This window comes from Neophocaena asiaeorientalis, unplaced genomic scaffold (genome assembly GCF_003031525.2).
Source record: "Neophocaena asiaeorientalis asiaeorientalis breed wild unplaced genomic scaffold, Neophocaena_asiaeorientalis_V1.1 scaffold132, whole genome shotgun sequence".
Classification (NCBI taxonomy): domain Eukaryota; kingdom Metazoa; phylum Chordata; class Mammalia; order Artiodactyla; family Phocoenidae; genus Neophocaena; species Neophocaena asiaeorientalis.
This window is the reverse complement of record NW_020173393.1, coordinates 2267133-2291632: the sequence shown is the minus strand read 5'-3', so window position 1 is coordinate 2291632 and position 24500 is coordinate 2267133. Positions and strand designations below refer to the sequence as shown.

General features: G+C 51.0%; 1 protein-coding gene across 2 annotated transcripts; it reads left to right on the top strand.

Moving 5' to 3' along the window:
• The first annotated feature begins 1700 nt into the window (after positions 1–1700).
• PABPC1L (poly(A) binding protein cytoplasmic 1 like) lies at positions 1701–24500 on the top strand. Of its 2 annotated transcripts, XM_024746816.1 has the most exons (15): positions 1701–1893; positions 3824–4017; positions 8515–8630; positions 10327–10466; positions 10626–10720; positions 13659–13796; positions 14127–14222; positions 18418–18684; positions 19496–19580; positions 20218–20346; positions 20999–21105; positions 21937–22030; positions 23325–23455; positions 23896–23970; positions 24343–24500. In XM_024746816.1, exons 1-14 carry the CDS (start codon positions 1701–1703, stop codon positions 23947–23949), a joined length of 1839 nt encoding a protein of 612 aa, XP_024602584.1. In that variant the 3' UTR covers positions 23950–23970; positions 24343–24500. The 2 variants fall into 2 exon arrangements, with proteins under 2 accessions (XP_024602584.1, XP_024602585.1); XM_024746817.1 differs by lacking the exons at positions 19496–19580; positions 20218–20346; positions 20999–21105; ... (2 more) ...; positions 23896–23970; positions 24343–24500 and having other exon boundaries at positions 18476–18624.

Below are 24500 nucleotides of genomic sequence, written 5' to 3'. Positions count from 1 at the left end.
GTTGGCCTGTGCATTGATGTGTGGCGCCACCTGTATCACCACCAGAACTAGCTACCTCTTCTGATCACACTTATTTAGGGCTGTACTCCTTAAAAGGAGGGAGCAGCTTCATTTCATCCTTTAGAACCAGAAGTCGAGGGCCTGGGAAGAAATTGCCATGAATTAACACAGAGCCTGTCCACCTTCCACACAAACCATCCAGGTGTTAAAGGTCCTCTCTGTGGCTTCTAAGACTTGATATGGACTGTTAACTTAGCATCCCACTCACACAGCACCACCACCACTTCCTCTTTTTTAAACAACTCTGAGATGTACCCAAGCCAGTGAGAGATGGTAGCGTAAGTCCTGGTCATCTCCAAGGTTATACGAGTCTCTCACCTGTCCTAACACTGTCTAAGATAGCCCGTGGCACCGAGATTCCTCATGGGATTTGCCCCCATCTAAAAACATCCACATTGGGAATTCCCTGGTGCTCCAGTGGTTAGGACTTTGCGCTTTCACTCACAGGGCCCAGGTTCGATCCCTGGTCAGGGAACTAAGATCCTGCAAGCCCCAGGGTGCAGCCAAAAAATAAATAAATAAATACAAATAAAAACGTCCACATTCCCACAAGGATCGGGGAGGGGGTCATGACAGGGAGGTATTTAAGCCCCAGATTAGAATTGGTTGTTAACTTTCTTGCTAGTATAGGCGGGGCAGCCAGACCCACTTCTGCTCCTGGCTCCCAAGCTGTTCCACCTGTCGTGCCCAACCAGAGGTCAGTGGGAAGCTACCTGTTCTATTGAAGCAGGAACTAGGAGGGGCCCAGTGAAGTATCTGTCCACAGTGGACTGGACCAATTTCTTTCAAAAATGACCCTACACCACAGATTGGGGCTGCAAACTAAGATTGAGGGAGGGATCTTGGTGCTTGGTTTGGGGCCACTGCCGTGACCTTGTTCTGTTAGGCCCCTATAGAGGCTGGGCCCCAAAGAACTGGGTGAGCCTTCGTGGTGGAGCGCAGGTGGAGTGGATTCGTTGAGAAAGGTGCTCAGGATACGTTCCACGAAAAGGTCTTGGCAGTAGAAGAACCAGGGTCAAGAAAGGCCTTCGTGGTCTACAGTTCTCACGCGGAGCCTTCGGCCCCAAACCACCAAGCCGGTTCGAGAAGGCTGGGACTAGATCCGGACTGTCTTGAGAGAAAGCCTCCTCTCAGGAGGGTAGGTACGCAAGTTTTGAAACAGGGCATCCTGCTCGCAGTTCTCCCGTTTGTGTGTGAAACGTGCAGAGAGCACACGCTCGCCTTTAATCCTTGTGTAAAGGGAATCCTCCTAACTTCACGGAGAAGGGAAACGGGCGCAGGAGAACAATGACTAATGGGGATTAGAACCCAGATCTCCTACCGTGGTATCCCCGCCCTCTCTGCGCCGCTGGCGCCGGCTCGGAGCTCCCCCCACGTACCCGCAGCCCTACCCGGGGCCAGGTGAGGGCTCTCCCCGCCTCCCGTCGCGGGGGCAGAGATGCCCCCCACCTGGGGCTTCTAGAAGGCTGAGGGGTCCCAGGTGCGGGGCGGGGTCCGAGCGCGCGCGCGATTGGCGCGCGGGGCGGCGGGGGAGGTAAAGGCCAGGGGCAGAAGGGGGTGGGAAGAACCCGGCCGCCCCGCGCGCCCCCGCTGCCGGGGTGAGCGCACGTGGGCGCCGAGCGCGGGGCCGCGCGCCCACCATGAACTCCAGCGGCCCGGGTTACCCGCTCGCCTCGCTCTATGCGGGCGACCTGCACCCCGACGTGACTGAGGCCATGCTCTACGAGAAGTTCTCGCCCGCTGGCCCCATCCTGTCCATCCGCGTGTGCCGCGACGTGGCCACCCGCCGCTCGCTGGGCTACGCCTACATCAACTTCCAGCAGCCGGCCGACGGTGAGCCCCTGGGGGAGGGGGGCGGACCGACCCACCTACAGATAGGCAGACAGCATCCCAGCCACCCGCGCGCGCTTTCATCTCTGGCTAATCCTGCAAAATCTTCCATTTTGCAGCCAGGGAAACTGAGGTCCAGAGATACAAGGCCTAGGAAGGGGCTCCGAAAGGCCCCGGAGACAGGAACTAGCAGTTAGTGTGCTCCTGCTGTGTTTTATTGGTGCTCCGTTTTCCGGAAGAGCTGTTAAGACAGTGAAAACAGCCAAGGGCTTTGGGGTCAGCCAGACCTGGGATTAGAAAGCCGGCAGCTGTGCGGCTTCGAGCAAATGAATCATTACGAGCTTCAGTTGCCTGTCTGCGAAATGGGGGAGGTACCTGCTTTATAGCGTGATCGGAGGTTGAGCAATTGAAAGCACCCGTGAGGAAGATGCCCGAGAAGACACGGGTGATGAGCGGGGCAGCCGCGAGAGCTCGGCCTCGGGCTGTGGCCTTTCCCGGCAGCCGGACCCGAGGTCTGCACCAGGCGCCTCCACCTTCGGGAACCGAGAAAAGCTGCCTGCGCTCCAGGCTCCACGACCCGTTTTCGGAGCTGATAGGTTTGATCAGAGCTTGTCAGCTAGATGTTGAGTGGAGAGGAGAGATTAGAGCGCAGGGTTTTGTTGGAGCTCTGCCACTAGGGCGCGAGCTTGAGCAAGATTTCGGGCTTGGCATCTCTTCGTCTGTAAAGTGGGGCTAAGCCTTATTACCCAGTAGCATGGAAGGAATGGAGGGCTTTGTCTATGAAGTAGCTCCAGTGTCACGTGGTACATTGTAAGCCCTCGGCAAGTGCTAACCCAAGAAAAATCATAATAACTATAGCGTTCAGATGTAAGACTCCAGAAATATAACCAAAAAACAAACCTGCCCCAGCCAAGTCCAAAAGGGGGTGCTTTTACTCTGAGTCTCCTGGGAGGATGGGGAGGTTCCCTGATCTGGGAGTTTGCTGTGGTGGTTCTGCCGGTTTCCCAGCAGGTGGCAGAGCTGGATTCCTGGGAGCCTTCCCCTCTGCTCTGCTTTACCTACCCACTGCCTCTTGCCATCTTCCTCCAAGCCCTGTACAACCTGACCTTTTTCCCAGACTTCGTAGGTGGAGAAACTGAGCTCCAGACAGCAGAAGGATTTTACTCCTGGGTGTTTATGGCAGGACTAGATGGAAAACCCAGACTTCTTGAAACTTGCCCACTGAGTATTCCACAGTTCCCCTCCAAACCCTCTGAAACCAGAGGTGTTCCTGAAGCAGGGCACAGCATACCACCTTGCAGAAGGATGGGCATAGGCTGTTGTTTTTAGACATACTACTGTTTACCAGACACCTATTTTGTGCCAGGCACAAAGTACAAGGCGCCTTGCACACCTTATTTAATTTTCAGTCTGTCTGACAACCTGGAGGCAGGTGGTATTCTCTCCCTTTGTTAGATGTAGAAAGGTGGGTAATATTATCATCATCCCCTCTTTACAGGTATAGAAGTGGGCTCAGAGAGGTGGTGTTCACTTCCCCGGAAGCCATACTTCCTTGGGATCAGATCTCAACTCTGCTGCTCAGCACCTCTGAGCTTCAGTTTCCTCAAACTGCTGCCACCCTTGTCATAGGGACCCTCCTGATCTTTCCCCTTTCTGAGCCTCAGTTTGCCCTTCTGTAAAATGGGGATAGGAATTCCTGCTCACGTCATTATGGTGAAGAGTTGAAGGAGATCCTACCTGGAAGGTGGGAGGAGCACCACACACATGAATTCTTTCTGTTTATCCCTCCTGAGCCTTCAAGCTCTTATCCCAAGTGAGACCCAGACAGTGGCTCTTTTCTTTTTTTCATTTTTGGCTCAGTTCCCAACTACGCTCCTTGGGGCTCAGGGAAAGAAAATCCCCTTCACTAGCTCCTTTCTCTCCTCTTGTCCAGCGGAGCGGGCACTGGACACAATGAACTTTGAGGTGATCAAAGGCCAGCCCATCCGCATCATGTGGTCCCAACGAGACCCAGGACTTCGCAAGTCGGGTGTCGGCAACATCTTCATCAAGAACCTGGAAGACTCCATTGACAACAAGGCCTTGTATGACACCTTCTCCACCTTTGGGAACATCCTCTCTTGCAAGGTGGGTGTGCCTCTTGGGGAGGGGGGGCGGTTCTGTGTTAGACACCTGTGTGGTGGTAGAGGGATACCAAGCAGCACCTCATCGGTAAAGATCCAGGTTCAGCAAGCACTTGAATGGTAGTTGTTCTCAGTTTTAGCGGTCACCTAAACTGGCTCTTGCTGTGTAACCACCTCCTAACTTCGTGGCTGTCAACAACTGTGATTTATTGCGCTCGTAATTCAGCCGTTGGCGGTTGGGACTGAGCTCAGCCGAGCAGTTCTTCTGCTCTTGGCTGGGTTCCTTTGTTTGCCCACTGAGAGCTGGATGGCTCTGCTTCTAGGGAGTGGGTGGTTGTCAGCTGGACCGTCTCGGCTTTCCTCCCTGTGGGCTTTCATCCTCCAGCAGGCTAGCCCAGGCTATTCTCGTGGCAGTAGCAGGGTCCCAGGAGACAGAGTGGAAGCTCGCCTGGACTTTTGAGACCTAGGTTCAGAACTAGCGCACTGTCATTTTGTTGCGTTCTACTGGCCAAAGTAAGTCATGAGAACAGCCCAAATTCAGAATGAGAGGGCAGTAGAAATTATAGGACAAAGCAAGTAGATACAGGAAGGCCATGACGGCAATGGACCAGACCTTGTCTGTAACATTTCTCTTATGATAGGACGGAAGTTTCCTAGGAGTAGGGATCTTGTTCTTATTCACCACTGTATCCAAGTACCTGAGATGTGAAAACATAGTAGGTGCTCAATAAATATTTGTTGAGCTAATGGCTGTATCATCATTTGGGAAGGGCTGTGATCATTTCTCTGACTTTGTAGTTGAGGGTCAGGGGCCATGCAGCAGATCAGTCTGTCCTGACAGGGCTAAACCCTGGGTGTTTTGCCCGCTAGATTTTATAAGGGTGGCTGGTCAGTTACCCTGCGGCCTTTGGCATGTCCAGCCTTCTGGGGAGGCAGCAGGGGGGGTGGGGAGTGATGGCACCCTCTGTGTTAGAACTCTTCCTTGACTCCTACTATGTGCCAGGCACAGTCCTGCAGTTCTCAAGTGAGGCCTCACCACCTCCCTGTGAGTGAGGGGATGGATATCCCTGTGACTCAGAGGGGCAAACAGACTGGAGGAGGTGCAGTAGCTGCGAAGGGCATGCCATGATAGACAGAAAGGGCTGTTTCCTGTCTTTGAGGATCAATGGAAAAGAGAGAGAGTCTTAACTATGTGCTAGGTTCTTACAGTGATAACAGCAGATTTATCCAGAACTTTCTATGTGCTAGATTTTCTGCATACACATCCTCACTGAATTTCCCAAAATGGCCTCTTAAGATGCAAATAGGAGGATCCCAGAGTTACCCTGGAGGGCAGAGAGGCTCAGAGTTGGGGTTACTTGTTCACAGTTATATATTATAGGGGTGGGAGGTCAGTGGCCAAGGCAGGATCTGAACCAATGGGTTTGCTGGCTTAGCTGAAGCTAACTTAACAGGGAAGAGTATGTCTGTCCCCGTTATCCAGGCCTTGAGGCTTCCACTGAGGACTGGACAGAAAGTTCTGTGAGACTTGGGCAAGTCTTTGCAGGCCTAATGAAGCCCTGTTATGGGCCTGGTTAGATACAAGGCATTCAGTGTGGTCCGTTCCCCTGGTGTTTGCTTTTGGGTTTTATGAGGATGGCTGGTCAGTTACCCTATAGCCTCTGGCGTGTCCACCCTTCTGGGGAGATGGCAGGGGTAGGGGGAGAGGTTGGGAGCGATGGCACCCTCTGTGTTAGAACTATTCCTTGCGTGCTACCAAGTGCTCTCAGGCTGGTTGGAGATGGTGAGACTTTTAGGAACAGCTGGACATTGGGCTCTCAGGGGAATGCATGGGGGTCCGGGGAGTCAAAGACCCAGAAAGGAGAGTGCCCTGGGGCTGAGGAAAGGTTTCTGAGGCACTGTGGAACTCCACTAGGCTTGGGGTCACGCCACTCAAGTTCAAAGTTCAGCCCAGCCTACCGAGCAGAGAGCCAGCATGACATAGTCAGCCAGACCTTGGACTTTGGGGCCAAGTGTCCTGGGTTCAAATCCTGCCTCTTCCACTTCCTGGCAGTGTGGCCTTGGGCTGGTTGTTTAACCTCTCCATACCTCAGTTTCCTCTATAAAAGGGGGCAGTGGTAGAACCTACCTCTTAGGGTGGCTGTGAATGTATATTAACTCACATAATCGTCACAATATAGATAGCCCTTGAAAAAGTAGCGAGCATCTCATTAAGCGTCTACAGGAATCAAATAGTTACTTCTGCTGGCTGACCTCGGACAAGTCATTTATTCCCATTTTCCCCAGTTGGGCAGCTGGGGCTCAGAGGTTAAGAACTGCCTGGAAGGGTTCTGATGACAAATATAACAGTATGTGATGCCCTTAGCAGGTGCTTGGTGCAGAGTGGAACCCAGTCAATGTGATTAAATCTGAGTGACAGACCTGGGCTTGAGTTGAAAGCAGAGGGACCCTGCCTGGGGCTGGAGGGGTGCGTGTTGGGTGTGGACTTGGAAGCAGGACTTGTGAAGGGCCAATTGGAGAGCCTCAAATGCCAAGTTGGTATAGTTCTGTGGATTATAGGAGCTACTGGAGATTATTTCCCAGAGGGACATGATCACAGTTACATTTTGGAAAAAGCGTCCCAGTGGTCAGCCCAGAAGCTGGGTTGGGAGGTTGGGGTGGTGGTCGAGGCAGAAAATGTCACTTAGTTGAGCCGGGGCGGTGGCTGCAGGGATGAGTGGAGCCGCGGACCCCATGAGATGGTCATTAGGGGTCTTAGTGCAAGTTCAGCCAGAGGGACAGGAACTCTGTGAACTGAAGATCTTTCCCATTCGTGAGGTCTGTCCGAGGTCTGTCCTAACTTGAGTCGAGAGCCCTACAGAATGGGGGTAGTATGTTTGTGGGTCTTTTCAAAATTTGAAACAAGTTTGCTGTTGAAATAATAGATTAATTGGTAAAGTTTAAACAACCCGGAAAGGAATAAAGTAAAAAAGCTTTCGTCGCTTTCAACTCTAGTTCCCGGAAATAATTATTAACAGTTTTGTGTGTGTGTGTTTTAAAAATTTCCCTGCCAAAATATGGAAGCAACCTAAGTGTCCATCAATGGATGAATGGATGAAGATGATGTGGTTTTATATACACAGTGGAATACTACTCAGCCATAAAAAAGAATGAGATTTTGCCATTTGCAGCAGATGGATGGACTTGGAGGGCATTATGCTAAGTGAAATAAGTCAGACAGAGAAAGACAAACACTATATGATATCACTTATATGTGGAATCTAAAAATTACAGCAGACGAGTAAATATAATAAAAAAAGAAGCAGACTCACAAATACAGAGGACAGATACAGAGAACAAACTAGTGGTTACCAGTGGGGAGGGGGACGAGGGGCAATATAGGGGACGGGGAGTGGGAGGTACATACTGTTGGGTTTAAGATACGCTCCAGGGCTTCCCTGGTGGCGCAGTGGTTGAGAGTCCGCCTCCTGATGCAGGGGACACGGGTTCGTGCCCCGGTCCACGAGGATTCCACATGCCACGGAGCGGCTGGGCCCGTGAGCCATGGCCGCTGAGCCTGCGTGTCCGGAGCCTGTGCTCCGCAATGGGAGAGGCCACAACAGTGAGAGGCCTGAGTACCGCAAAAAAAAAAAAAAAAAAAAAGATAGGCTCCAGGATGTATTGTACAACACAGGGAATCGAGCCAATGTTTTGTAATCACTGTAAATGGAAAGTAACCTTTTAAAAATGGTATATAAATTAAAAAAAAAAAAAACCATCCCACACTTTCTCTCTTCCTGCTTTCCTTCCTTCCTTCTTTCTTTCCCCTCTCTTCCTCAATTTCTCAATCTTTCTCTATTTCTTTGTGTCTCTCGCTCTCACTTTCCAAAAGTCTCCCCTAAATATGTATTTCTTAAAAAAAAAAAAAAAAAAATGTATTTCTTGTGTTAGCGGAAACACAATTGAATGTTACCAAAAAATGCCAAAAGGTTTCTCAAAAGCATAGATGCCCACTTTAACCCAAATGGGCTTGATTTTTTCCCCCCACTTAACAGTATACCTTACAGGTAACCCTGCCAGCCGTGAAATCTACCACATTCTCTTCAACTATGCACATACAGCAGACCAAGATGAATATACTGTAATTTACTTAACCAGTCTCCTCTTGATGGATCTCGGGTTGTTTCTAACTTGCAGTTAGAAACAAAGATGCAGAAAGGGGGGAAGGTGGCTGGAATCTAATCCTTTTATCCATCGCTTTAGGAAGGTCATTAAAAGCTGGTCTGTGGTATAGATGAGATCTGCGTTCAGTTTGAGGACTCTATCCGTCCTTACTGTGTGATCTTAAGCAAGTAGACTGACCTCTTTGAGCTTCCGTTTCCCATCTCTAAAATAGGGCTGTTGTGCGAGATAGGATTGTCTTCACAGGCACAGAGCGAGCACTCAGATATTAGTCATTATTGCCGTTGCCATTCTTTTTCTCAGTTGGATGCTTTTCATGTCCTGTTTCCCTGTGGCCCAGGTGGTGTGTGATGATCATGGCTCCCGAGGCTTTGGCTTTGTGCATTTTGAGACCCACGAGGCTGCACAGAACGCCATCAGCACCATGAATGGGATGCTGCTGAATGACCGCAAAGTGTGAGTGGTGGGATGTGGGTGGCGCCAGGGCTAAAGGAGCAGAATCATGGTACCACCAACTTAGGACCCATAGTACTGCCACCGTCTAATGGGCGCCTGGCACTGAGCTATTCTTCCTGGCAGTATGACCTCGGACGTGTTGCTCAATCTCCCAGGGACTCCCTTTCCTCAAGTAAAACATGGGGCTGCTGGTATGCGTTAGAGGAGTTCTGAGTAGCAAATGGGGCGATGCTTTAGAAATGCTGGCAGGAACAGCTAATGGCCAAATCATCAGTGGACAGAGTGATTTTTGTCTCTTTTCCAGCCTTCTCAGCATGGCTGTGAATTTTTATTAAACCTTTTGTTTCCTGAGATCTGGGGACAGGAAGGAAGGTTGGCATATGCTTAGCCTTTTCATGCCATTTTCATGCCTTTAAGTTTGGCATCATCCCCACTTCACAGATGGGAAAGTTGAGGTGCAGATGCTGGAGAGAATCTGCTCTGGCCGTTGCCTCCCCCAGTTCTGGTTCTGCCCATCAGATGGCCCAGCCCCATGCCCGAGACTGAGCAGTAGAGGAAGCTTTGGGGTGGGAGATGCACCCAGAGCCATTTTGTCCAGAGTTTCTCAGGGTAGCCTCCTGTCAGTGAACCAGAACTTTGGCGGGCTTTTCCCAGTTCTCCAGAAGTGTGTTTCTATCTTTGTCAGCTTTCAGTTTGCCTGTTTTCCTTTGTCACTCAGCTTCCTTCCATTTTTGGTGTCACCTATCACTCGTTTGTGCTAAATGTCTTATATCAGGGGTCCCCAACCCTCGGGCCGCAGACCGGCAGTGGTCTGCCGCCTGTTAGGAACCGGGCTGCACAGCCGGAGGTGAGTGGTGGGTGAGTGAGGGAAGCTTCATTTGCCGCTCCCCATCGATAGCATTACCGCCTGAAACATCCCCCCATTGCTCGCATTACCGCCCAAATCATCCCCACCCCCGTCCGTGGAAAAATTGTCTTCCACGAAACCGGTCCCTGGTGCCAAAAAAGTTGGGGACTGCTGTCTTATAGGTACCATCAAATTTTCTTATGCTTGCTTTGTTTTTCTTAATCTAGGATACTTTCCTAGATGTGTTTATGTGGACTTGGAAATTACAGTTTTTAAAATTCATAATGTATTTAAATGATTTCAGTGCCCCCCTCCCCCACCCCAGCAATACTGGCATAAACCACATCTGGTTCTCTCACAGCCACTTCCCCAGTGCACCCAGTACGTGTTAAATGAATAAGCGAATCCCTGTGCTGTGAGTTTGATCCCCAGTTTACAGGAATGAACACTGAGGCTCAGAGAGGTTAAGTAACTTGCCCAGGGTCACACAGCTTGGTAACTGCAGAGCGAGATTCAAGCCCTTGTCTGTGTGACTCCCAGATTTGTGCTCTTATCTCCTGAGCACTCAGCTGCCTCATGTGCAGTAGGAGATCCTGTGCATTTGCCCCAAGAATGAAGTCATCTTAACCTTACGCTGGAACATAGAAGCTTGGCTGTTGGAAGTGGTCAGTCCTTGGATGTATGCCATCTAAGGAGCATTGCCCTGCCCAGTCCCTTGATGAGGGGTACAGAGATCCTGGAGGCCAGCGGCAATTGACTCAAGTGACCCAGGCTTACTGGGCCGGGGCAGGGATGGGGGTGGCCGACGGCAGCCATAGGCAGCTGCCTACCCTGTTGGCGTGTCCACAGCTTCGTTGGCCACTTCAAGCCCCGACGGGAGCGGGATGCAGAGCTGGGAGCTCGGGCCATGGAGTTCACCAATATCTACGTGAAGAACCTCCACGTGGATGTGGATGAGCAGTGCCTGCAGGACCTCTTCTCCCAGTTTGGTGGGCGTGTTCCCCAGGGGAGTTGGGGATCACTTCTCTTCTACTCCCAGCTTGGGCTCGGAAGGGGGTGCCCCCTGGGGCTTCCTGAAGACTTGGGAGAAGGGAGGGGACATCTCAGGGCTTGCCCGACTCCCCTTTGAGACAGGTTGCCCTTCCTAGGGAAGATACTGAGTGTCAAGGTGATGAGGGATGACAGCGGCCACTCCCGCGGCTTTGGCTTTGTCAACTTTGAGACGCATGAGGAAGCCCAGAAGGTAGGAACCTCCCCATGGCCCTGTTTCTTGGAGGAGGTGTGGAGCCAGGACTAGGAAGAAGGGAGATCAGGAGCAGAGGGCTCCAGCTGCCTGTGGAGGAAATAGTCCCTCCCCAGCATGGGTCCACACAAGCCAGGGCCCTTCCTGCCTGGGGTGAAGGCAGATGCCTTCAGCCTCCTCCGGTTTCTTCCATACCCTGAGGCTGGCTGGCTTTTCATAGAATCTTGCAGCATGGGAGCTACTAGGGGCCTTTGAGACAGCCATTACCCTCTTCTTGAATTGATCGTGAGATTGAGGCCAGGGAGGGGAAGTGCCATGTTATTTCTTGCTTCCAAGACTTTGAAAATATTGTTTTCTCAAAACACTTCCCCTCCCCTACTCTTTAGACCAATGCTGTCCAATAGAAATATAACATGAGCCACATGTGCAGTTCAAAATTGTCCAGTAGCCACATTAAAAAGGGTTAAAAAAACCCTGCAACTTTAATAATATGTTTTATTTAACTTATTCAAATGATCACTTCAATGTGATATAATATTGATACAATTGATGGTGACGCAATATTTACATTGATAAAAATTGAGATTTTACAGTCCCTTTTTCGTACTACGTCTTTGAAATCTGGTACCTCTAGTCCATGTCAGTTAGGACTAGCCATTTTTCAAGTATTCAGTAGCTGCACGCAACAAGTGGTTGCCATGTTGGACAGCGTAGCTGTAGATTGTTGATGGGTCTCAGCTCATACTTTTCCCTCCTTTAGGAAGCCACCTCTTCCTGTCCTCAGTGCTTCTGACAAGGTGCCCCTCCTGTCTGCCTCTCCATCATTAGCTCAGATCTCCATGGATAGAACTGAGGGCAGGGGCTGGGTCTCATGTCACCATTAAATGTCTAGCATTTCACTGCTGGTAGGTACCAGATACATATCTATTGAGCAAGGGAATGGTACAAGGTCACCGCGTGAGTAACAAAGCAGGGATAGTGTCCGATTTTGCCTCCCACCGTGAAGCTCTTTCCGTAGCTCCTGCCCCATTAAGATCACTGGTCATGGGAGAGCTCAGCTCATGGTGGATTCTGGATGGAGACCTGGATCCTGGGGCCACCTTGATAGCAGCCACTTCTCACTGAGCACTTACCACAGGCAAGGTGCTCCCTGATTTTGCAGACACTGTCCTGTCTCCTCCCACCAGTGTGGGCTCTACTGTGGTTATCAGGTTCCACCAGGTTGTAGCTAGGAGGAGAGAGCACTGGGATTAGAACCAACTCTTTCTGGCCCTGAAGTTTTGTTCTTAAGTAAAGGGCTCCTTTGAAAGGTAACTTCTTGTGTCTCCTTGGACATGTCCCACCCTCTCTGTAGACTTTGGTTGCCCCAACTATAAAATGACAAGTTGGAGTAGAGCAGTGAAGCTGGCAGGGGAAACCATAGACTCCAAGGTCTTGGAGACTTTGGTAATGACCTGTTTTTGGGGGGATTTTTTAGATTTATTTTTTATTTATTATTTTATGCTGTGTCGGGTCTTAGTTGTGGCACACAGGATCTTCGTTGAGGCGTGCGGGATCTTTCGTTGCAGCACGTAGGCCCTTTGTTGTGGTGCACGGGGTCTAGAGTGTGTGGGCTCTGTAGTTTGTGGCACGCGGGCTCTAGTTGAGGCGTGCAGGCTCGGTAGTTGTGGCGCACGGACTTAGTTGCCCTATTGGCGTGTGGTGTCTTCATTCCCTGACCAGGGATCTAGCCCACGTTCCCTGCATTGTAAGGGGGATTCTTTACCACTGGACCCCCAGGGAAGTTCCCTGCTAATGACCTTTAAGACTGCTATAGCTCAGGCAGTTCTTGGGCCCCCAGAGTGTTTTTACATATATTTACATATGTTTGCATGTCTAGGTAGGGAAGCAAGTCATTATGTGAAAATATTTACTAATGAACTGACCGCTTAAAAAGTCAGTTCCCTTTCAAATATTTCTCCTCCCTAACACCAATGTCTAATCCAAACCTTTGCGTCAGCACTTACATGGGTCTGATTTTTGCAGATAAGTCAATGCCGATTCAGTTCATTATCAGTGGATTGCAGAGAGACATTGCACGTCTGTTTTTTTTTTTTTTATGTGACACCAGGTTGGGTCACCGCCCCTGAACAAATTTAGTAACAATTTCTCTCTCCCTCCCTTTTTTTTTAATAATTTATCTTTATTTTTATAGTGGAGTATAGCTGATTTACAATGTTATGTTTCTTTCTGGTGTATAGCAACTTGATTCACTTACACAGAGACATCTATATCTACATATTCTTTTTCAGATTCTTACCAGTCTTATACATTCTTTTTCGGTGATTAAAGTGTGTTGAGTCAAGTTCTGTGTGCTATACAGTAGGTCCTTATGGATTAAGGCATTGCACGTCTTGCAGAAGATGTAGGAATTCATGCAATCAAAGCCACTGACGGTTTGGGGTGTGGCGGGCTTAGGCCAGTTAACTGAAGAAAAGAAAAATCAAGGGTCAAGAAGCAAATGTTTCTAAAGTCCTCATAGCAAAAACGGTTCTCTGTGCTCTGAAACCCAACATGAAGGATGTTGATTACGCCATCACGCCCTTTGGAAAGAATTATGCTTGTTGCTTTGTTCTCATCGTCAGTGTGTAGTTACAGTTAGAACCTAAATGTTAAATCATGGGAAACTTTGCAAATTTCAATTTCACTTTTTCAAGTAGAGCCCAAATCAATTTTTTAAAATTCTATAGTTTACTCTGAAATTCTGTCCCATGTTTTTAAAAACTGGATTCATTTTAAATGGCCTGGATTCTGGTACTAATTATTCTCAGCCAACAAGGCCAGCCTGGCTTGCAGGTGGCCCCGTCTGGGCCCAGAAGAGGGGACTGGAGGACAGGGCTAAGGCCAAGGCCTCATGGGGGTGGTTACCAAGCCCTCTGGCTGCCTCTTCTCTGCACAGGCTGTGATGGACATGAACGGGAGGGAGGTGAGTGGACGGCTGCTCTACGTAGGCCGGGCCCAGAAGCGGGTGGAGCGGCAGAATGAGCTGAAGCGCAGGTTCGAGCAGATGAAGCAGGACCGGCTGACCCGTTACCAGGTGAGGGACAGGCTTCCTGTGGGGCAGCTGCTTCGATGTGAAAGTGTCTGTGTGTGGGCAACCCTGAATGCGACTCCCTCCTCCAGCAATCCCGCTTCTGGGAACTTGGCTTTAGAGATGCGGGGAGTGGGGAGGGGCTGCACCTTCCAGGTGATGGACTCGCTGAGTGATGGGTGAGGTGCAGGGGTGCTGCATGAGACTGAGAACTGGAGGCTTGGTGGGCGGGGCTTCCAGTGCCCCCTTGGCCCATGTAAGCCCCTCCCCCCACCCCAAGTCATTCTGGGGCTTGGAGGGGAAGGGGCACATCTAGCAGATATCCTTTCCTTCTAGGGTGTGAACCTGTATGTGAAGAACTTGGATGACTCCATCGATGATGAGAAACTGAGGAAAGAGTTCTCTCCCTATGGAGTGATCACCAGTGCCAAGGTGAGGGCCGGGGGCACCCACAGGGGATCGGTAGCCTTCCCCTCCCATCCTCACTGCCCATGCACACCCCCATCCCCGCCCCGGGGCTTCCAGGGATTTGGTGCTGCGCTGCTCCTTCTGGAGTTTGGGAGCTGGGTCTGACCCCATTGGAGTTTGTCGTCCATCTGCAGCCTTGTCTGGGCTGGAGGGGAAGAGGGTAGAAATACAGTCCCAGTCACACAGCTGGACTTGCTGGGGCTCACTGTAACCGAGGTTCATTCAACAAGCATTTATTGAGTGCCTACTGTATGCCAGATTACAGAAATTTGTGTCTCAGAATTTCCATTGACTTTTGTTGTCTGGCCTTGGCTGGTGACATAACCCCTTTCCGGGCCTCAGTTTCCCCATTTGGAAAATGAGAGGCTTGGGCTGCATCATTCTTCACTCATCCTTCCCCACGTATTGAACAGCTACCGTGTGCCCTCCTAGCACCAGAGCTGTGATGTTGGCTCTGTGACCTTGAGCAGATGTCTTCCGAGCCTCATCTATAAGATGAGGGTGGGCGGTGGGCTCCCTGGATGGTTCTAAACCCTGGCTTCTCATTAAAATACCGTGGAGAGCTCTTAAATAGACACCCGAGTCAGAGAAACTGAATGTAGAGCTCTGGGCATCTTAATTTTAAAAGCTCCCCACGTAATTTTAAGAAGACCTAGTGTTCGTTCATTCCATACTTGAGCACCTGCTGTTTTGCCAGGCCCTGTGGGAAGCACACAGGAATAAGTCAGACGTAGTCCTTGCCCTTGAGTAACTTATAGTCTAGTGGGGAAGTCGGATGCATCACTAACTCAAATCTACTGTAGGGTGGGGTGGGGTTGGGGTAAGTGGAGGAGGCAGAGCTGCGGGAGCTCAGCAGAACAGGAAGGAGGGCTTCCTGTAAGAAGTGGCAGTGGCAGTGGCAGCGGCAGCAGCGTTTGACTTGACTGTGAGGAGGTAGGGAGCTGCAGGTGGGAATGAAGGACTTTCCAAAGAGGTCAGTGTGGGTGACGGGGCTGAGGACCTGCACGTGTGGTGTGATGGCTGGGCTCTTAGGATGTGGTCTAGAAGTTCTTTTGCCTGTTGAATTCAATTTAAAATGTCCTTCAGGGAGCCTGGTATTTGGGGAAGAGGTTCTAATAATTTTTGAGTTAAGGACGTTTTCCCCAAAAAAGTGACAGAAAGCTGTGGGACACGTGAATTAAGCATCAAGAAATCTGATTAAATTTATCAATCAGTAATTGATAAATCTGATTTATAAAAAGCTCTGGGCCCTCTTTCCTGGCAAATGCATACTTGGTGTATGTAGTATTATGGTTGGAAGCTGGGATTTTAAAGTTAATCAGAAGTAGGTCTAAATCCCAGTCCTACCATTAACTACCTGTAGAGCCTGAAGGAAGTGACATTGCCATTTGGACCCTTTTTACCCATCTGTAAAATGGGAGCAACATGATCTACTTCTAGAGGTGTCCTGAGAACTAAGAGGCCTGCAAGTGGAGCACCTGCCCATGATAAGTAGTGAAATAATGATCTAGTTGTTCACATACCTTGCATATAATTTCAGGAGATTCACTGACCTCCTTGAGGACCCCTTGAATGAAGGGAATCGTACAAAATCTGGATTGCTTAGAGTTGACGCACAGTGGGGTGGACCATCTTGTTATAAAATGGGAATTTTACATAAGTTTATATGTACTTATAAAATTTAATATATTTTCTATTTTATAAAATAGTGATTGAAAATGAGATAATAGTGTTATAAGCACTTTGTAGAGATTAAGTTCATAGTAAGCTCTGCATGAGTATTTTTTATTATTTATTTTATTTATTTTCTATTTATTTAGGCTGCATTGGGTCTTAGTTGCGGCACGGGAGATCTTCACTGAGGCACGCAGGCTTCTTTCTAGTTGCGGCGTGCGGCTTTTTCTCTCTCTAGTTGTGGGGTGTGGGCTCCAGGGTGCGTGGACCCTGTAGGTTGTGGCACGCGGGCTCTCTTGTTGAGGCGCGGGCTCTCTAGTTGAGGCGCGTGGGCTCAGTAGTTGTGGCATGTGGGCTTAGTTGCTCCGAGGCATGTGGCATCTTAGTTCCCTGATAGGGCTCGAACCTGTGTCCCCTGCATTGTAAGGTGGATTCTTTACCACTGGACCACCAGGGAAGTCCTTGCATAAGTATTAGTTGTACTAATTTTATCTTCTTTAAAACTACCTAACAGAAATTCTTATTAATTTGCTAGGACAGTATTTTTGTGCCAAGAAAATTTGGCTGTCTCGTAAAGCCTATGGACCCCTTCTGAGAATATGTTTAAATGCATAAAAGAAAACTCATAAGATTACAAAAAACAATTGGATTGAAATATATTTGTTAAAATATGTTCTGCTTTATTAAGGCATCAAACTATAAGATCTAGGGGAATTCCCTGGCAGTCCAGTGGTTAGGACTCCATGCTCTCACTGCCGAGGGCCTGGGCTCAATTACTGGTCAGGGAAGTAGGATCCCACAAGCCACGTATGGCTGAAAAAGGTAAAAAAAAAAAAACTACAAGATCTAGTGAAGTAGTAATGAGCCTAAAAGATTTTGAGATCAGCAATAATTAATGTGATATGAAAATATTCTTTTTGACAAAGTCACAAGCACAGCTAGTGCTACTGTATTTTTTCTTTGCCTATATTCAAAATAGAAGGAAATGCTAATGTAGAAATAAAGATGCCATTTTCCCCCCATCTGAGTTCACAGACCCCCAGAATTCTATCCATTGACCTCCCTGAGGGGATCTGTGAACGCTCAGGTCGAGGCCCCTGTATGAGTAGCAAAGTGCAGCTGAAAATCATTGATGTTAGAGCATGGGCTCTAATAGAGCAGATTTAAAATGTTCTCAGCTCAAGTCCTCATGGAGTCAGGCCAGTGTCTCAACCCTAAAAAAAGATCAAGAATCGTATATGCAATATGGATGGGATCCTGGAAGAGAAAAATGTTAGAAAGTCCAGTGAAATCCAAATGAAATCTGCAGTTCAGTTAATAGCATTGTAGATAATAATAGAATTGTACCCATCAGTCGATATTGTAGTTCTGTCCCACTGTTAACATGGTACATTTGTCAAGCTAGGTGAAAGATATACAGCAACTCTGTACTATTTTTGCAACTTTTCTATAAATCTAAAGTCATTCCACAATAGAAAGGTTATTTTAATAAAAAAATTTTTTTAAAAAAAGGCTAAGAACCTCTTCCCCAGACTCCTAAAGAACTTGGCTCTGTGCCTTGCCGAGGCAATGGAGGTCTACCAGCGCCGTACATTAGGTTTGAGTTGTGGCTAATGTATGACCCACTGGCTAGGTGAGTCATTCTTTTTTTTTTTTTTTCTCCATAATAGTAAGGAGTTTTGTTTCTATCGCAAAGAAAGTTAACACAATAAAGCACCAAAAATACAAATTCAAATTATTTTCCTATTCCATACAAATCTCTTTCATGGAGTCTCTAGGAAATATAACTCTTAAGAGCATCTTACTTTGTCCATAATTCACAAATGAACTAAAGAACTGTATGGATAGTTTAATAAAACCCGAGGAGTAGTTGAAATGCAGATTTTTCATTATAGTGACCCCTACAGAAAGGTTTAAGATTGTAGCCTGGCCGAAGAACCCTGCCCCTAGATATTAACCTGTCCCAAACTACCATCCCACTTCATTTTAGCCGCACAGGCGAAGGCAGATACAGATACAGTAATGATTTAAGCCGGCTTTCCATCACCGCTTAGGAAAATCTTTTCAGAAGGAAAATTTAGAGATCAAAATTAACTCTGAAATGCAGCTGTTCTCCCTAATTCTGGGGAATGGTCTAGTAAACGATGAGCAGCCCTCATTAGCAAGTGGACCGGTCTTGGACAAGTCACTCTGAGCCTCACTTCCATCACCTGTAAAGTGGGAGTGGCCATGCCTCCCTGCTCAGGTGGCTGCACCTGTCGAGTAAGAAGGCGTGTCACATCTTCTTTATCCATTCATCCGATGATGGCATCTGGCATACGGTGGGCCTCAGTAAATGTGTGGGTGAGAGAGGACCCCCCCATCTTAATCGCAGTTTCTCCTGGGTACCCTCAGTACTGGGCTGGGCCCCCCAGGGGGTGGGGAGCGTGGCCCCCGGAGTCTTCCTTCTCCACCCCCAGCAGCCCTTGTCTTGTCTTGCTTTTAGGTGATGACAGAGGGTGGCCACAGCAAAGGGTTTGGCTTTGTGTGTTTTTCCTCTCCAGAAGAGGCGACGAAGGCCGTGACAGAGATGAACGGGCGCATCGTGGGGACCAAGCCACTGTACGTGGCACTGGCCCAGCGCAAGGAGGAGCGGAAGGCCATCCTGACCAACCAGTACATGCAGCGCCTCTCCACCATGCGGGCCCTGGGCAGCCCCCTCCTGGGCTCCTTCCAGCAGCCTGCCAGCTACTTCCTGCCCGCTACGCCCCAGGTGACCTCCTGTCCGCATCCCTTCCCTGACAGCCAGGTGGGGCAGGAAGATCAGAGCTTCACAGGCAGACAGATTCCCAACATGCTTCTGCTGGAAACTCACTCGGCAGGCGGCCGTTGTCACCCCGTCTCTAACAGGGGTAATATTGTCCCTGTCAAGCAGTGCTTCCTGATCCGGGAGAGAATCGTGAATGTTATGCTGAAAGATTGTCTGCAGTCAGATACGTTGGGGAAATATTGCATTAAGCCAAAGAAGCCTCGATTTCTTTACTGTGTACCTTCTTCTATCCTGATATGCCAGTAGGCACCATGACTTTCCCAAACTGGCAGAGTACGTAGCATTCCCCCAGCTTAGAAGATCATTTCTGTGGGACGCCTGCTAACATCTCTCCTGTATGCTAATGTTCTAAGGGGCCTGGTTTGGGGAAGGAGCTTGTGTGACCTGGAGGGAGTAGAAAGATGTCTGTAGAAAGATGAATGGCTCCGAGGATGGGAACATTCCTCCCCCTTAGCAGTTCCTCGGGCGGGCACAAGTGACAGTGGGATTGTCGCCCTTTTATCCAGGTCACTGGGCTAGTAGTACTGATCATCAGGGGCAAGGATTGAGCCTGAGATCTTGCCCTGAAGGGGTCAGGGCTAATGGACCTCCTGATGTGGGAAGCAGGAGCCTTAACCCCAGCTTTCTGCGTCTATAATGACCAGTCCCCTGTAGGGGACAGTGGAATTCCCATAGTGGTGTCCCTGAGGGAATGCAGTTTCTCACCTCCCCTGCTGCCAGCCCCCCTCACTCTAGGTCTTTCTGTCCCACACAGCCTCCAGCCCAGGCCCCATACTATGGCTCTGGCCCACCTGTCCAGCCTGCCCCCAGGTGGACGGCCCAGCTACCCAGACCCTCGTGTGAGTGACCCAGCCCCTGCCCTCCAAATGGGTCCCGTGGGGCAGCGTGTAACACGGTGGGTTAAGGACACGAGCTTGGGGGTCAAGCCTGGCTCTGCCACTTCCCAGGGTGTTAATTTGGGTGGGTCACGTCACCTCTCTGAGCCTCGGTTTCCTTTTGTGAACGTAAGCCTGAGTGAGATGTGTGTAAATCACCAAGGACAGGGCCGAGCCCGTAAAAGACACACACGCAGCTGTTACCTTCAGTGAGCTCCAAAGGCTCTCCTGATTTGTGACGGTGAAAATTCCTGCAAAGCTGAGAAAATAATACTCCTTTGGCACTACTGTTGATGAATGGTCCTTCTCTAAGAGTGACGTTCACCCTGACCTGAAGCTGCCCTGGGGGACCAAGCTGTGTGGTCCTGGTACCTATGCCTCTTGGGGTCCTGGGTAGACAGAAGTTGGCTTTGTAACTGCAGATTTCCAGCGCCCTCCCCTGGAGTTCTGGGTCTGCCAGTGAATTCACTCCTCTTTCTGCTGCAGAATGTTCTGGTTCCCCTTCCCATCCCCTTCCTCACCCCAGAACTGTCAGGGTGCAGCGTGCCCGCCTGATTGTCCCCCTCCACCTAAACTTTCTCCATATTCTCTGTGCCGCAAGCCGCCTACCCGCCTGCGGCCTCGGTTGTCCAGCCAGCAGCCGTGTCTCGGCGCCCCTCGTTCCCCATCGGCAGTGCCAGGCAGATCTCCACCCACGTGCCGCGCCTGGTGCCCCACGCCCAGGGAGTGGGTGAGTGTGGGCAGGGCTGGGAGGAATGGAACAGAGGGTGGGTGCGGTGGTGGGCAGGGGCTTGCTGCTGGTAGGGAGTCAGAACCGGCTTCCACGGTGACCCTGCCGCTGGCCCCCTTGGAGGGCAGTGCCGGCATCTGAGGCCGTGCAGTGGGCTCCAGGGTCAGGGTCCTACCGACCCAGTTCCGGGGCTGACTCACTCTGTGGTCGTGCTACCTACTGTACCTGGTATCCTCTTGTCTAAAATCTGGGTGAGGGACTTCCCTGGCGGTCCAGTGGTTAAGACTCTGAGCTTCCACTGCAAGGGGCGTGAGTTCGATCCCTGGTCGAGGAACTAAGATCCCACATGCCGCGCAGCACGGCCAAAAAAAAAAGTCCAGGTGAAAGCAGTATTCCCGTCGTGTTATGCGGGTGAAAGTGATCATACGTGCAGGGGCGCAGCACCAGATCTGAACCTAAGTACTGCGGCAGCTGTGAACAGGGGAGCAGGTTTGGGCTCTAAGGCAAGCATCCGTTCCTTCATCTGGCAGATGTTTGCACGCCTGTGTGCTGACCCTTTACTCGGTGCTGGGGATCCTACGTGAATGCTGGTTTTGAGGTGTCATGCCTCTGGGTTGCTGTCGGCCTTACCGTCCCTGCTTCTCTCTTACAGCCAACATCGGTACCCAGACCACAGGACCCGGTATGGCAGGATGCTCTTCACCAAGGGGGCCTCTCCTGACACACAGAGGTTCCTTGGCAACACACAACACCCACCGGGTAAGGCTGGCCCAGCTGCCCACTGAGTTTGGGCTCTGGGGGTGCTTGGCTCAGAACCCTGTCTAAGGTGCTGGCCCTGTCTGGGCCTTGATTTTCTTTCTATCCTTGGCTTGTAAAGTTTCCTTTATGAACATGTACCATCAGAAGAGATATCCCCACCCACCACCCACCAACAGAGGGGAAAAAAGACCAGGATCACATTTTGTTTGTTCATCACAATTTGCTTCGCCTGGGTTATTACCAAAATTAACTTGGGTTTCCTTAGTAGTTACTTAGTAAGCAGCGAGGATGTGATCACTCTGCAGAATGGAACTGAAAATATCTTCTGTAATTAAGAGCTGTGTATTTATCTCCCTGCCCCCTAAAAAACTCTCCGAGTCAGCATTTTCAGATCCTGTCTAGAATTTCTGTGGGTATACTTCAAACTATTTCTTGCAAAATGAACAAGAGGAGGCTTTAGAGAGCAAAATGGTTTTAAAGTCACCAAGATGCGAAAGGGTCAGAAATCCTGCTGGGGATGCGGCCATAAAGCTACCTGATTAAAAAGTGCTTTCTTTAGCACCAGGTGGTCGGTAACGTGTGGCTTTCACTTGACAACACGCATAGGGTCCCTAGCACCACGGAACACGTCTGCACTAGGACGTCACTTTGTCGTCTAGTCCACCGTGCCCTCGTTAGGGATTCTGTCCCGCCCGATTGTCCATACCTTGCCCCCCTGCTCCCCCTCTTCTAGAGCCTTCCCGGAGGCCTGTGCTCACCCGACAAGGGTAAGTGTTTTGAGGCCTTGCCCATCCACGTGGTTAAGGGATGTGTCCCCGACACCACGTGCAGGTCCAGGAGCCTGCTGTGCGTGTCCCCGGACAGGAGCCCCTGACTGCGTCCATGCTGGCCGCAGCGCCGCTGCACGAGCAGAAGCACATGATCGGTGAGTGGCTGGTTCCTCGACCCTGGAGCAGGAAGGGGGCGCCACCAGCCAGCTTCCCTGGTGGGAAGTGCCTTGAGTGGAGGTCAGACGTGGGGACGAGGTCCCCAGCCTCGTGCTGACCCACCTGCCGGGTGGACTTGCCCAAAGGGCCTTTACTTCCCAGGACCCTGTTCATCTTAAGACCCTGGTCAGGCCAGATGGTCCCAAGATCTCTTCCAGCTCTGCTGTTGTGTGGCTTCGACTCAGGCTGGGAGAGACCCCAGACGTGGGGAGATGAGGGGCCAGGAGGGGGAGCAGAAGGGTAGGGTCTTGGGTTTCTGCCAGGAAATGGCCTCTAAGGTGGGTGCTGTGGTACCTCACACCTCTTGTGATGGGAAGAGGCTGTCACCGAGTTTCATACGTCTCCCAGTGCCCACGGCAGGGAGGAAGAACATAAACGTGTCCTGGGAAACAGACATTGTTCCCCCTGGCCCCTGATCTCCCATGCAGTCCATCTCCATCCCGGCCTCTGTGGCGGGCCCTGCTTAAGGAGGCCGCTACCTGCTGAATGAATGAGCGAGCTTGCTGTGGTTCCCAGGCTCTTTCCTTCACCTAGACCTCCAGACTCTTCTCGGAAGGCCCCCAATGCCACCACGCCATTGTTTGCTCGGCTCACTTGGGGTTTTGCCACTTTACTACCCACCCCTAGAGAAAAATTCTAAATGGGCTTCATGGCGGTAGAAGGCTCTGTAAGCAGTGCCCTGGAAACATCTTCACTCCCCTTGTGGGAGAAGCCCTCCCCCACCACTGGAGGCACCCAGCACCTCCAGCCCCGGCTGCACCCTCCACACGTGGCCCAGATGGGCCGACCACCAACACTAGGCCCCGTCACTCGAAGTGCCCAGTGGTGGAAGGCAAGTTTATCTTGTGTGCTTGGCTCCCCTGTCCCTCCAAGAAGTCAAGTTCAGCATTATCGCATCCCGTCTAGCATTTCAATGTGATCCTTCAAGTGATTTCTTGCCAAACGAACAAGAGTAGTCTTTAAAACAGCAACCAACCTCGTGTCAGAGCCTATGCAGTATACTTTACACGTACCGGCAAATTTGATTCTTCACACTAGCTTCCAAGGCGGGGCTGGCTATGCTCACTTGGGGAAGAGGCCCCCGAGAGTGTTCAGTGACACACCTGGAGGGAGCAGTTCTGGGACAAAAACCCGGATGCCCCCTCTGCTGCGTTCCACAATACCACCCCCGCCCTGGGACGCCCGGGCTGTCCGCCAGGTGTGTACATAAGCCTCAGAGGCTGTTCCGTACAGGTGAGCGTCTCTACCCCCTCATCTACAACGTCCACACCCAGCTGGCTGGCAAGATCACCGGCATGCTGCTGGAGATCGACAACTCGGAGCTGCTGCTCCTGCTGGAGTCCCCAGAGTCCCTCAACGCCAAGGTGGGCTGGAGCCTGCGAGGAGCGGGGAGGCCTGGGGGCGAAGGAGGGTTACGGATCGAGGCCTCTCCTAGGCGAGCTGGTAGGCTGCTGCTTAGACAGGTGAAGCGTATCTTCTTGCTGAAATCAGCTAACACCTGCAGAATGTGGAGGTGGCAGAGGGCCTTAGTGAAGGGCCGGCTACTTCAGCCCCTGCGGCCTCCCTGCAGCTCCCCAGGCAAGACTGTGCGACAGGGCCCAAGGGTTAGGGTTCCCCCAGCCGTCTGGCAGTGTAGAAGGTGGCCGTGGGTTTCTGCCATGGGAGCCAGTGAGCACAGTCAGAGGGGGCGGCGGGGCTGGGCGTGGGCCTTCTCGCGTCCGGTGGGCCAAGGTGGGGAGGCAGGGCTCTCTCCCAGGACCCTGCTGGGGCAGCTGCACCAACCCCTCCCCCGTGTATCCCACAGGTCGAAGAGGCTCTGGCGGTGTTGCAGGACCACCAGGCCACGGAGCAGACCTGAGTGCACGTGCGCCGGGACCAGGTGGGTGGTGGTCAGGGGAAGGGTGCCGAAGCAGCCGAGCCCAGAAGCTGTACAGAGCGGGGAAGGGACATTCACAGAGAACGCTGTGGTGTCACTGGCTTATCTCGGAGGCACCAAGGGGTTCAGGGGAAGCTGTGACGATCAAAGGCAAGGAGGACAGACTGTGTGATGGGAATTGGCGTGGACTCCAGTGCCGAGTGGGCTGGCCGGCCGACCGCCCCGGCAGCCTCGCTCAGAGTAGGCTGGCCTCCCCCCGGGCACCGCCTGGCCCCACGCAACCTGCCGGAACACCTGGCTCGGGCTCGTCTGTGTCCTTGCTCGAAGACTGGGTGTCTGCCATGCTTTAGAAACGTTTATTTTTTTCATCCCCAGAAAATGGACTCCTTACTCCCTTGGCTGACAAGAGAACCACGTTTCCTGCTCTTGGCTCTAAGGCCCTGTGAACCGTAACTTCCCAACTGGGCTGTATCTGCACTTGAGCTTTTTGTGGAATGAAGGCTGGTCACCCAGCCAGCCTCTTACCTGTTGTT